The 12,623-nt window shown below is 48.5% G+C and overlaps 1 protein-coding gene across 13 annotated transcripts in view; it reads right to left on the bottom strand.

Moving 5' to 3' along the window:
• The window catches only part of PI4KB (phosphatidylinositol 4-kinase beta), a 29,118-nt gene that overhangs the window by 12,615 nt on the left and 3,880 nt on the right, over positions 1 to 12,623 (bottom strand). For 6 of the 13 annotated variants that reach the window (XM_033859618.2, XM_033859620.2, XM_033859613.2 and 3 more), the window contains 4 exons: positions 9,224 to 9,339; positions 7,696 to 8,632; positions 3,067 to 3,111; positions 417 to 644 (listed from right to left, as the gene is read on the bottom strand). In XM_033859618.2, the coding sequence (XP_033715509.1) occupies positions 417 to 644; positions 3,067 to 3,111; positions 7,696 to 8,632; positions 9,224 to 9,264 (1,251 nt within the window). In that variant the 5' untranslated portion in view covers positions 9,265 to 9,339. Of the gene's footprint in view, positions 1 to 416; positions 645 to 3,066; positions 3,112 to 7,695; positions 8,633 to 9,184; positions 9,340 to 12,623 lie in introns of those variants that run through there. The other 7 variants (XM_033859633.2, XM_073807800.1, XM_033859656.2 and 4 more) reach the window with 4 other exon arrangements.

The raw sequence follows: 12,623 nt of genomic DNA, 5'->3' as shown, positions 1-12,623 counted from the left end.
TAGCTAATTCTCTCCTTCTCCCTGCCCACTGTGATCAGAAAAGGTCTTAGAAACAAAGATTTCTCTACTCTCATTGTTGCTGTACCTGGAAAGCCTAAGAGTTATAGAAGGGCTGGAGAAAAGCTACCAAAAGGACTGTGAGGAGGGGAGGAGAGCAGCTCTCTCCTGAGACATGGCAAGAGGCAAGCTGAAAAGATCAGGCCTCTTTGATCCAGAAAAACAAAGCCCAAGAAGGGGGACAGGAGGGCCCTCGGAAGCACAACAGTACTCAGGTGAAGTCAAGGCTGACACGTGCACGTGGGCTACGGAGGGAGTCTAGGATGCTGGTGGGGCACCCCTGGGCACATACACACACCCTGGACAACGACAGGAGTAGAGTCAGATGAGGGGTATGGTTTGGGCCAGAGCCCACCTACCTTGTCCTTAGAGTTGAGGACAACAGCCTGGGTGTGGGGCACGCGGACCACGTGGTGGTCAAAGGCAGCAGTGGGCAGCCAGACTCGGGCAGGGAGCTTATGGTTCAGCAGGGAGAGCTCTGAGATCAGCCGCTGTGTTTTCTGTTCCTTGGTGGGGAGCGTGGCCAGCCGCTTGCCAATCGCCATCAGGGACTTGATGAATTCTCGCTCGGGAGCCAGTCTGACGGGCTACAGGGGGTTGGGGTGAAGTAAAAGATGGTGAAGAAACCATAGAAAAAAGTGGCCCAGTCACTCCTGGCCATGCAGGGCAGGAGTCTCAGTGTCTCTAGAACTCCAGGGAAGGAGCTACCTTTAGGCCCTTGTAGGAGATCCCACCCACCCCTGTCAACTTGAATTGGGAACAGGTGGAAAAGCCAGCACAGTCCTTCTCCACAGGCTAGTTCTTGAGGGTAAGGGGGTGATGTGTGAATCCAGGTCACCAGGTGCACCCCTCTTCTCTTGGACTTGAGTTTCTGAGCAACTGTCCCAAGGCTTCAAGATGGGTGGGGGGATGACATCCAGAGATGTTAGCCAGGGACCCAGAGAGAAATGCTGCTTACACCTGAAGTGCTTCACCCATCTCAAGAATGAGGCTGTCCCTCTCCCCACCTGGATGCTTGGGCTGGGTCTCCGCCAGGGCCCACAAGGCTAAGGAGGGGAACAGCGAGTCAGTATTTCCCCTTTCAAAGGAGGACTCAATCCATAAGTGACTTTTGATACTTTCAACGGCATCCCCCTGTCCACCCCACAATCTCTCACAAAGGGTCAATGCACATGCAGGGGATGAGGGAAGGATGAGCTGACTTTGCACTAATGAGGGAATGATCAATGGGGAAAGGAAAAGCAGATGGAGGGAGGTACGGGTGGGCAGGTGGGTGGAGAAAACAATAGCTCCTTTCAGCCCCTGATGATGGCCCTGAAGACCTGTCTTTCAGTGAATCCTCCTTGGATCCTCTTCCCCTACCGCTCAGGGACTAGGCTCCCCATATTAGCTCCCTCCTGTGAAACTGGCTGCTCACGTTGGACACTTCATTCTCAGAAAGGGCAAAGTCAGTCTGGGGAGTAAGGTGGGGATGGGGAAAAAGATGGACTCAGCTAGACAGGAAGAAGGGCTCTTTTCCCACCCTAAGTCCTTCTACCGTAAGGGGCATTTTATCAGGATAGCCACCCCGTTCCATCTCTCCTCACCTAGATAAGAACAGTTATCTCATCCACTTATAGAAACAGTAGTATTTCACTCACCAGGCTTCTCTCCCTCTCTGTGTGTCTTGCTTAGTTTCCTGAGTGAGAATTTCTACCCTCACTCCCTCACACTGCAAAAAAGAACTTCTTTTGAAAGCTGGGCAGTACCATGCCCACCTCTGCATGTGCACAGAGCCAGGGTTCAAAGGGACAGCTCATCTCTCAGCCTCTACCCCACAGGGGGCTGGCTCAGGTCCCCATACAATAATGAAAAACAGGGTGTCTGAATCAGTCAGGAATGCTTTGGGAGGCAGGGTTGAACAGAGATAAAGACAGGAAGACAATAGAACTAGACCTCTGTGGTCCCTGGAAATATCCCAGGGGCTTAATAGAGAAAGAGAAAGAAAGGAAAAGGAAATTTGGAGACTCACTCCTTCGTTCATCCTTATCTCCTAATCCATCCACTCAGGTGGCAAATGGTCATGGTCCCAAGGACCCTCCACCCCAAACAATTCATAGTTATCTCAGATTAGAAACAACAGAATTCCTTCCCATCCTCAATTCAGCATTTGGGTCAGGGGCCCCTAAGTCACATCAGCATGTTGGAAATATGACCCCAGGCCTTGAGAGAGAGGCACTGCCACAATCATGACTGAAAGGGGATCAGCACAGAACAAACTGATTGGGTAGACAAATCAAAAATAAAGTGTAAAAAAATCATCCAAACTCCCAGAGGGTCCAGCATTTCCTCTCACGTCTCTGCCCAGCAACAAGGTCCGAGACCCTGTGGGACCAGAGGGTCAGGGGTTAGTTCAGAGGGAACAAGAAAGGAGAATGAGGATTAAGGAACATCGTGGGCAGTGAGCTGGGAAAGGGAAGAACTCAGACCTGGAAGAAATGTGGTTGAAGTTGAAAAGAAAACTGGCTGTGGGGAGGCAAAACTTTCCTTCAGGCCAAATCCTGTTTGCTTTTCGGGTCAGCTCACCCAGCACAGGGCCTAGCATTTGGAAGACACTGAATAAGTATTTGATGGTCTGATGGCACAAGCCATGGGGAAAGGGTTCTGGGTGGGAGAAACAGGATCCTCAGGGTTTCCTGCCAAGCAGTTTTTGGCTCCAATCCAGGGATAAATTCTACCTCTCTCCCAGCTGTTTGCTCTAGAGACCCAGGAGCTGGGGGCTGAGTTGCACTGCATCCCAGCTGTCTCTGGGAGAAGGATCAGCTTGAGCCCCACTCAGCCTGGGCTCAGAGCACTGGCAATAAACAGCAGGGGGCTCCTCCAGGTCTGGGAGGGAGGAGCTGATGTCCCAGGAAGAAAAGGCACCTTTTAGCTCTAGCCTTGGCCTGGGGACTCAGAAGACCTGGGGACGGAGAGGAAATGCGGCCATGGGGGGAGCCTGCCACCCAGTCCCAGCCTGGCCCCACTTACGGAACTGAATGAAATATCAATACTCTCGGTGCTGGAGGAGAGCTCCTGGGAAAGGGCCGGAGGGCAAGGGGAGAAGGAGGGGGCGGGGAGGGAAGGGAGAGAGACAAAGGCAAAGAATTTAGCTCCAACTTGGATCATAACTGCTTCTCTTGTGTAGCTCTCTACCTTTCCGCTTTAATGAAAGAAAGTCAACCCACAAATGCCACTTGCCCAGAATCTTGACACTTGTGGAAGATGCTGGAAAGCTAGTGCAAACCTTGAGGTCAGGAGGGGTGAAGAGACACTGTCCTCTGCTTTTCACTTTCTTCCCTTCTATTCTTGCCTGCACAAGTCTTCCTTCTGGGACAAATCCTAAAGCTGGATCCCTCAGGGAGGTAAGCGCGCTGCCAAGCTTCCCTGCTTTCTCTTCATCCACTCACATGCTCTCAACCAACCCCTTCTCCATGGAGACCACCATCGAGAGACTGAATTTAACAAGCTTCATGGCCCCCACGCTGGAAATCCCATGTTCCTCCAGCTTCTTGGAAACGTCAAGGAGGAAGCAGAAGAGCTAAACTTTCAGTGCCAGGTACATCTCCTCTCTAATCAGCCTCATCATCACCCTGGGAAACCTAATCCCAACCTTCAATCATGTGACAAGGGATACCATGGACCCATGAGCATGAAACTTCTGGGCTAGATGCTGCTGGGAGTTAAGGATGAATAACTTTCTTACCTACCAAACTTCTGTAGGCTTTCTATCAGGGTATTTCACATGATACTCAATAAATTACAATTTTTTTGACATAAGTTGGGGAGCCAGGTACCAGCTGAATCCATCTGAGAAAGCTGAGTAGCTGAGCAGCAGCAGCTGTCCTAGTCCCAGCCCAGGGGATTTAGCTAAAACCTCACCCCATTCCTATGTCTTACTGGTGTCTGTAAGCAAAACAGGGGAAAGGGCTGGTACTGAAGCTCATTCAGCGGCTCTGCTGCAGCTCGTGCACAGGCCCATCCTGCGTTGTCCACGAAGGTCTCCCAGAGCAGGAAGAAGGGGCAATACGTGTACACAAATGTGCAGCAAGGGGCAATACATGTACACAAATGTGCAGCCTGGACTTGAGAGACAAAGTCCCAGGAACTCCCAGGGCAGGAGGGCAGTGGTCACTGAGCTACTCTGCAATCCGCGTTTCAAGCAACTACTTAATTCAATTCCACGGTTTAAGTTCTATTCTAGCTGGAGGTCCTCTAGTCAGGTCTTTCTTTGAAGAACCTAGGGAGAGGGGCACTTTGAGGCAGAAGCCAAGCTGAACACTCTCCCAAGGCAACAACTGCTTTGGGCAGGGGTGGGAGGGAGAATTGAGGCGAGGATGCTAGAGGCTATGGTGACTTACTGGTTCAACTTTTACTCATGAGCTGGGTGGGGAAGGAACAGCAGGCAGGATATTGGTTCCATGAGCCACGCTCCAGCTGACTCTCCTACAGACAGGACGGTCCTGACTCATTAACAGCCTTGGGGGAAGGGAGTTATATCATGACCTGCTCCTCTCTCCTACACTGTAGGCTTGAGTCACTCAAACTGAGTCAGCTCCAAGGAGAAAAGCTTGAGGCCAAGAAGCTGACATCACACTCTATTAGGCTGAAAGGCCTGCTGGGGCTTACAGTGTGATACGCAGCATATTTCTCTGTACAAAGGTTATAGCCCTGAGAAGACAAAGCTGATCTACAAGTGTCATTATGTGGGGTGCGGGGCTAGCAGCTAAATTACTGCCCCCTGCACCCCCAACCCTATGCCAGAATATTTACCATTTGGTTACAACTGCAAAACTGCCTGAACAGAGTTCCCTGACTAGGCTGATAGAAACTGCTTTGAAGGAGTGGGCTTGGAAGGGTGGAGAATGGTGGGGGATGGAAGGAATCAGTGCTAGAGCCCTCTGAATGCAGGGGAGAGTGTAAAGGATTCCTCATTAAAAGAAAACAACCTTCTGTGAGATCTGGGCAGAGAAGAACTCTGTAGGGATACCCCAGGCAGGAAGAGACTTGTATGAGCACCTGGGCCTTTTCTTTGAGGCCTCTCTTCACCCTCCTGAGCTTCCCTACGGGTGGCAGGAAAGTAGGATTAAACTCTGAACCCACAGGAAAGCAAGAGATGGGGAGCGGTGTGTCTCTCCTTCTGGAGTCTCTGCTCAGACCTGAGATAATTATGTTTTGTTTTAGGAAGCTGTATATTTCCTCCTCATATGCAGGAATCAACATTTCAAGAGAGTCACAAGCTCCACCAAGAAACTGTTAGAACTAATAAATTCAGTGAAGTTTCAGGATACAAAATCAAGAGCCACAAAGTAAACAATTTCCTAGTTAATGCATCTCCATACTCCCTTGTAAGTTCCTGGAGTGAAAGACAGCATTTTATCCTACATCCTCCACTGCCTCTAGTGCAGGGCTCCACACAGTATACAAGCTCAAGAGCTGTATGTTGAGTGAATAAATGTTGCATGATGGGGAGAAGGAGTATTAGAAAGAAAGAAAAACAATTCCCTTGGTATTTGGGAGACAAAGGCCTTGAAAGATGTATCCTCAAAATGCCAAAGGGGTTTGGAGAGACCTCTGTGCTGAAGACTCCAATGCTTAGACTCCTGGTGACTCTCACTCTCACATTTCCTGAGGAGACACAGTGGATTCAGATGTCTCTTTCTGCCAGCATCAGATAACATGGGAGTGCCTGGGGACGTGGTATCTCCTTCCTTTCCTGGATCTACTGACCCAAGATAAAGGAGCCAGGTTGGGAAGAATGGCAGCTGGAGAAGCCAACCTAGAGGATTTAAGCACTCACAGAATAACTGTGTCTCAGCATCACCCCAAATCCCATCCTAGGCAGGAGTTAGACGCAAGGAAGAGGGACTGAGGACCAACACAGAGTAAGAAAAGCCAGAGGCCTCAGTTTTTCTGGTCCTAAGATGAGAATTACAAAATGCCTGCAGAGAAAAGCCAAGAGGCACCAAGGGATTCACTTGCAGCTGCTCCCACTCATACTGATACAGGCTCCCTCTGATGCCCCAAGAGGAGGAGCTCCCAAACACTTCACGACCTTAGTCCCACCGGCTCTGGATGATTCTTCTTGCTGTGCAACAGCCTCCCTTCATGACCCTGGGCTGCCCTGCCAAGCTCAACCAGAAATGAAAATGGTCTCTTCTGGTTCTGAGAACACTTGGGCTCTGCCTGTGCATGGATGTGGAAACCTTCATGGCTAAGGCCTAGGCTGTTCTTCCCCATATGGACTCTGACAGCTGAGGCCTGGTCTGATATGCACTGGTTGAGAGACCTGGGGCAAATCATCTAACCGCTCTAAGCTGTTTCCTCAATAGTAAAATAATACCTGTCTCTTAGGGTTGTTGTGAGGATTAAGTGTAAAGTATTTGACATGATGCTTGGCGCGTAGTAAGTGCTCAATAAATGTTAGTTCCTTCAGCTTCACTATTATTCTCATAATAAAATACCGAATTTCCAGAGAGACCAGGCTCTGTAGTCTCCCCTGCTCTTGTCTTTTCCCTTCCCTAGTCACTCTGACCTCTCTCTAGTTGAAAGAAGTCCCATTGTATCAAAAACGTGGGTGGGTTATGTGCCCCACAGAGGCAGATGCCAGCACAACTATATGCATTTTCCAACAACGCAAATTCCTCGTTCTTTTCTCCCTTCTTTTCTAGGCTAGGCTGGCAGCCAGGATGGGAGCGTGGCTGGTGGTGAGTCGGGGGTGGGGACTGGGGCACCATTGTCTGGCTGGGACATCAGGTCACTGATACTACTGGTTGTCCACTGGGCAACTTCCCCTGCTATCTGTCCAGATATGGAATGAAAGGTGGGTATAACCTACTCATGTGCTTATCTCATCCCTGCTCTATATCCTAAATGGGATACCCTGACTGCTGCTTTCTCTTCTTTAGGTTTCAGGTCCTTGACTAGACACTGGGTATGCCCAAGATTTACTCTATTACCAGGACTGCTTCCCTCTTCCTTTTGTGCTTCTCCCAAATGATATGGGAAAAAGACAAGACATCTTTTCCCCCAAGGAAAGGCGGGTGGGAGGGCATTCTGCAGATGCCTCAATGATAGGGAATGAACCTCACCCTTCTGTCAACAAACAGCAGGATCTTCAGGGAGTGGGGGAGAGGGATTATGAGGAGGAGTGGCTAAGAGAATGAAGCTGAGGTTCTACTTAACATCTCCCCTCCCGCAGCACACACAAAATTCACACACAGGGTCCCTTCTCCTCCCCCATGGTTGCTGCTCTAAGAGGTCCTGGTAGATATCCCAGGTTTCAAGTCAGGCTGGGGAGGGTCTCTGCCACAGTTCTCAGTAAGAGAATGGAAGTGCAGTTTAGTAAAAACACATTGGACAGAGTCAGGAGTGTCAGCCTTGCTGTTAGCTATATGACCTGAGGAAAGTCACTTTATCTCTCTGGGTCTCCAAGTTCTTCCTTTGTAAAATGAGGCAGCTGGAATACATGAATTCTAAGGTCTTTTTCCATTCTAACATTCCATGCTTTTATCAGTGAAATGAAACAGAGGGACGGAGAGAAAAGGACAGAGGAACCCTATGTCAGACATCCTGGCTCCATGCCACCTTGCTTACCCCTGTCCCTCCCGGGAATTTTACCTCATCCTCATTCTCCACTTTAGGATTGCTGGCTGTTCGTTTCAGGTTGCTGCTGAGACTTATGCTGGCGGTGGCATCTGACTTAGAGCGCTGGTGAGTCCTTTTAGAGGGAGACAGCCCTGTGTCAGGGGCTGGGCTCAAGGAGGGCAGCTCCCTCTTTCGGTGAGCTGGCTTCAGCTCATCTGAGAGGATTAGCTTCCGGAGCTTGGTCCCGCGGGAGTGTCGTTGAGTGGAAATGTGCATGTCTGAAGAGTAGGCCCCCAGCAACAGGGCACACTGGAGAGAAAAGTTAATGCTCTGGCGGCAACGGTGGACGATGTAGGGCTTGATGGCATCACCCACGTCCTCATCCATGTGAATGTACATGTTAAGCAACTGGGGCAAATAGAAGTCCACGTCCTCATTACGAAAGCAGAAGAGCCGGTTGCCGATGTACGCTTGCACTCCAGGCTCCTTGGAGTTATACAGGTATGAAATGGCCATGGAGATGTCAAATAGTTTCGACTCAAACAGCCTCAGCAGCCAAGACTGTTTAGCTGAGTTGTTCTGCCGCCGCCTTCTTGCTCCCTTGGCTGTGCCCGAGGCCACTGTGGCCCCCATCTCATCTTCCTCCTCCCTTATCTGAGAGGGTGGATCGTCCAGGCAACGGATCTCACTGTCCACACCATCCCCATTGACCAACTCCAGTGGGGTGCCTCTGCTAGAGATGGCCACGCCTCCATGCAAAAGCTTGACTTTCTCCAGCACCTCCTGGCAGGCCTTCTGGGCCACCTCAGGGTCAATCACTGATAGTTCCCCGACCCCCTCCGTGATGACACTTAGCAAGGAGCCCCCATTGTTCCCTGATGGGCCAGGAGTGGGCTCAGAAGTTGGCTTCAGCGGGGCAGGCTCCACTACCGTGTCCCCCATGGCCACAGCCAGACTTCGAGCTTCCAGGCTACGGAAGGAAGGAGGGAGGGAGAAAGGAACAGAAAGGGAGACACGTACACACACTGGTTAGTGGTGCCATCCTCAGGTCTTCCCTTCGCCATGAAACCTTCCCTGGCACCTCCTCTCTTTATGTCTTCCTGGACTCATTCAAAATCAGATGAAAAGTCCTCTCCTCCCAGGAAGCTTTCCCTGACTACCTCCCTCCACTTCTGATTGCTACATTACTCTTCATTCCTTCTGCACTTAGTTACTCAGCTTAGCCTTTATTCTTAACTTGTATTTGCAGAATGCTGCTTTATATGTGTTTTGTTCATACAGGTTTACAAATTCTTCAGGTAGACTGGGAAGCAATTCTGGTTTTAATTCCCTTGTCCCCAACTCTTCAAATGCTTTTCTATCTCCATATCTCCCTTTAAATGCCTGCCAATAACCTTTTCCTTTTCCTCTTTGAACTGTATTTTCTTACTCATATAACACTCCATACACTGGTTCTGAACATCTCACCTTTATTTAGTGTTAAAATCTTCATGTATTTTTCTAGTTACAGATAATTTCTTACCTTCCCTTTTAGACTCAAAGTTCCCAAGAAATACCATACCAGGCTTCACTGAGAAGAAAAAGCTCTAAAACAACCATCATCCCTGCTGAACTGTGCCGTTTCTCTGTTCGTCTGACTTCATGACATCATTCTCCCTTTCTCAAGTGCAGTGGCAGCTGAAGGAGAGTGGAAAAACTCCTGAACTTGGAGTCAAATAGGCTGAGGCTCTAAATCCTGGCTCTGCCATTATGAGATGTGTAAACTTATACAAACCACATTATCTTCTAAGTTTCAGTTTCCTCAATTGCAAAATGGGAAAAACATATCTACTTCTTATTGTTGCTGTGTAGAATAAATAACTTTATGTGTGTAAAGGGATCTAACAGAGTCCCTGGTGCACAGCAGTACTTAACAAATGCTAGTTGAATCCTAATCACCTAAAAGGTTAGTAAACAATGCGTGTGCACACACACATGTTGTTTATAAGGGAAGTGAATTGCAGTTAATACTCGTTACTTGAGACTCTTCCAAAACAATTATCCCAACACTACTTTCCCCATTCTCATACATACACCCCAAGAACTGAAGGGGCTGTGAGAAGGCAAAAAGATATCAGGCTGGGACTCATGTGTCTAGAAAGTCCAAAGAACAGGGAGGGGCAGGAATCACATAACCAAGAATCCCTCTCTGGAGGGACTCTCAGAAGGAAAGTAAGCGAGAGAACACTGTTGATAAAAGCCATTGCCGTTCTAGAATGATTCTTCAGAGCCTCACCAAATCCAAATCAGGAGAATCAGTGCAGAAGAGGAGGAAACTTCAAAGCAAGGACTGGGAGAGGCACACTGTTAATGTCAGATCAACCCAGCTCCGGAGTCTGGCTGTAGGCAGCAATGGACTCAGAGGCCTTTTCACAAAAATACAAATAGAGGGAATCTAAGACACACTCAAGAGCATGAGCAAGAGAAAGGCAGAAGCAACTGTGGAGCTGGAATGCAGGTAATTTCCAACTGATAGTGACATCAGCTTTGACACTAGTGAACCTGGTTGCATATACTTTGGGTAAGTGGAAGAAGGCTCAAGATACAGATTCTCTAGTCACTCTGCAAAGCCCATGTTTCCACTGCCACTCTTCCAGTGCCTCTTCTTGCACCTCTGAAATGTTAAGACTCAAGGTTACCTTCATTTGCCCAACATTATATAGTACAGCTCCCTGACTCCCAGCAGTCAACCACTAAAGTTTTGCAGGAAGACAGATGGGGAACTCAAGTTCTCAGAAAGCATCAAAAATGGCTACTTTGGTTTATCTTTCTCCTAACTCTGTCAAGCAAGAAGTTCATCCCCGAATGTAATTTCTCTGATGCAGTTTTGAGCTTGGGATCAGCAAAAAGGTGGCAACTCTTTCACTATGCTCTCTCCCAAATTAGGCAGTGCCCTCTGAGCAGTAAAACCAGCATGGCTGCCTGTGCGGATCTGTCTCTACTCGCAACTATGGGTTGCACAGGAATAATAAGAAGGAAGCTTTAGTCATTCCCTGCCGCACCTTTGTAGGACACTCTGCACCAGAGGGTCACTCAAATTCAACTGGGACCACTACCTTTTAGGTCTGCTTAGAAACTCACACAACAGCCTCAATCACTTTATACAACCAACTCTTTTTTCTCAATCTCTCTATGCTTGGCACATTTTTCTCTTTTCCTCTACTCCAGAGACTTCCAAGTCACCAAAAGCTCCTAAAAATCCACTTTTCAAAAGTTGCAAGGGAAATGAAGTTCAGACATCCTCCACAAACAGCATCTCAGACTTCACTAGGAAACACAAAAGATTTGGAAATGGTCACAATTGGGATTATTACTGGCACCAGGAAGGAAGGAAAGGAGACCATCATTTCTTTTATTCCAGGGCTCAGTTAGAAATCCCACATCACAGTATTCAGGGGACTTCCCGCTGAATAGAACAGGTCCCCAATTTGGCAGCCTCTACTATCCAGGGAACAGACAATGTCAAGAGAAGGAGGAAAACCAAACTCCTCTCGGGTATAGGCAGCTCTGCCACTAGAAACTACCAAACTGGAGCTAGGCCTCCCTCCTGGCCTTTCTGAGCCTCAGGAACTGCCTGCATCTGAAGCAAGTCATGGGGAAAAGGAGGAGTTGAAGGAAATTTAGCAATTTAGGCAATAAGAAATAAGAAATGGATTCTCCCAAACCTAAATCCAGAGATGGTCCTCAACATCAATTCATTCATTTTCAAATGCAAAGAAAATATAGCTTTGATAAGTAACTATTCTAAAGAGAGTGAAAGGACTAGAAAGTGAAAAAGGAAGAAACAGTTTCTGTATTCACCACCTTTCCCCTTATAAGTCAGAGAACAAGAAAAACACAAGAGAAGGAAATCCAGGCCTCTAGGATCAAATGACTCCTACGGCTCTCAAGGACATTCAGACAACTGAGGCTCCACATTTCACACTGGGAGCCTAAACTGGCCTTCCAGGGAGACTGGAAGGGAACTGAAGAGGCCAACCCGCCCCAGACTAGCAGCTGGCTTCTAGGAAAGGGGTGTGTGTTGGGGGGTGTGGGGGGCATGTTGAAAACCGACTGGCTCCACACGTTATGTCTGGGCAATGCAGGGAATCTTCAGCTGAGCATCAGAGGGTTGTTCAGGGCAAAGCAGAGAACAGCAGCAGTGAAACAGGATAGAGAGGGTACATATGCATGTGTTCTGTGACTGAGCATTTAAGTAAATGTCTGCAGAAGACTCCGGGGGGAGGGAATGCTATCACTTAACATGGCTTCCCGCCTCTCATCACCTCAAAAGATTCTAGGCAAACAACCCTCCATGGCCTCCGTTAAAGGACTTGGTGGATTGTTCTCTGGTAGCACAGGATATAAGGAGCCCCAAATCAATTTCCTCACTCAGTTAATCACCACTCCCTTCTTAAAATCTTTTTCCATGAACTAGATAAATACAATTGCTTCAGATCAATCCTCACAATTTTTTTTTTTTTTTTTTTTTGTGGTACGCGGGCCTCTCACTGTTGTGGCCTCTCCCGTTGCGGAGCACAGGCTCCGGACGCGCAGGCTCAGCAGCCATGGCTCACGGGCCCAGCCGCTCCGCGGCATGTGGGATCCTCCCGGACCGGGGCTCGAACCCATGTCCCCTGCATCCGCAGGCGGACTCTCAACCACTGTGCCACCAGGGAAGCCCCAATCCTCACATTTTTATATGTTTCTGTATTTTCATAGAATGACCCTTAAGAGATCATCTAATTTAGTACTCTGCCTCCAAGCGGATAGGTGAGCTCAATTTTCCACTTCCTTTTAAAAGATCCCTTTGGAAAAAAAAAAAAAAAGACCCCTTTGAGATGGATCATGTGAATTGGAAAAAAGAGTAGTGGAGCCAATATCTTCATCCTACAAGGTAGAGTTAAGAGAGGTTACTAAAAGTTAATGGAAAGAACAGAAGA

The sequence above is a fragment of the Tursiops truncatus genome, chromosome 1 (genome assembly GCF_011762595.2).
Source record: "Tursiops truncatus isolate mTurTru1 chromosome 1, mTurTru1.mat.Y, whole genome shotgun sequence".
Lineage (NCBI taxonomy): Eukaryota > Metazoa > Chordata > Mammalia > Artiodactyla > Delphinidae > Tursiops > Tursiops truncatus.
The sequence above is the reverse complement of the archived record's forward strand: the minus strand, read 5'-3'. Positions and strand labels throughout refer to the sequence as shown.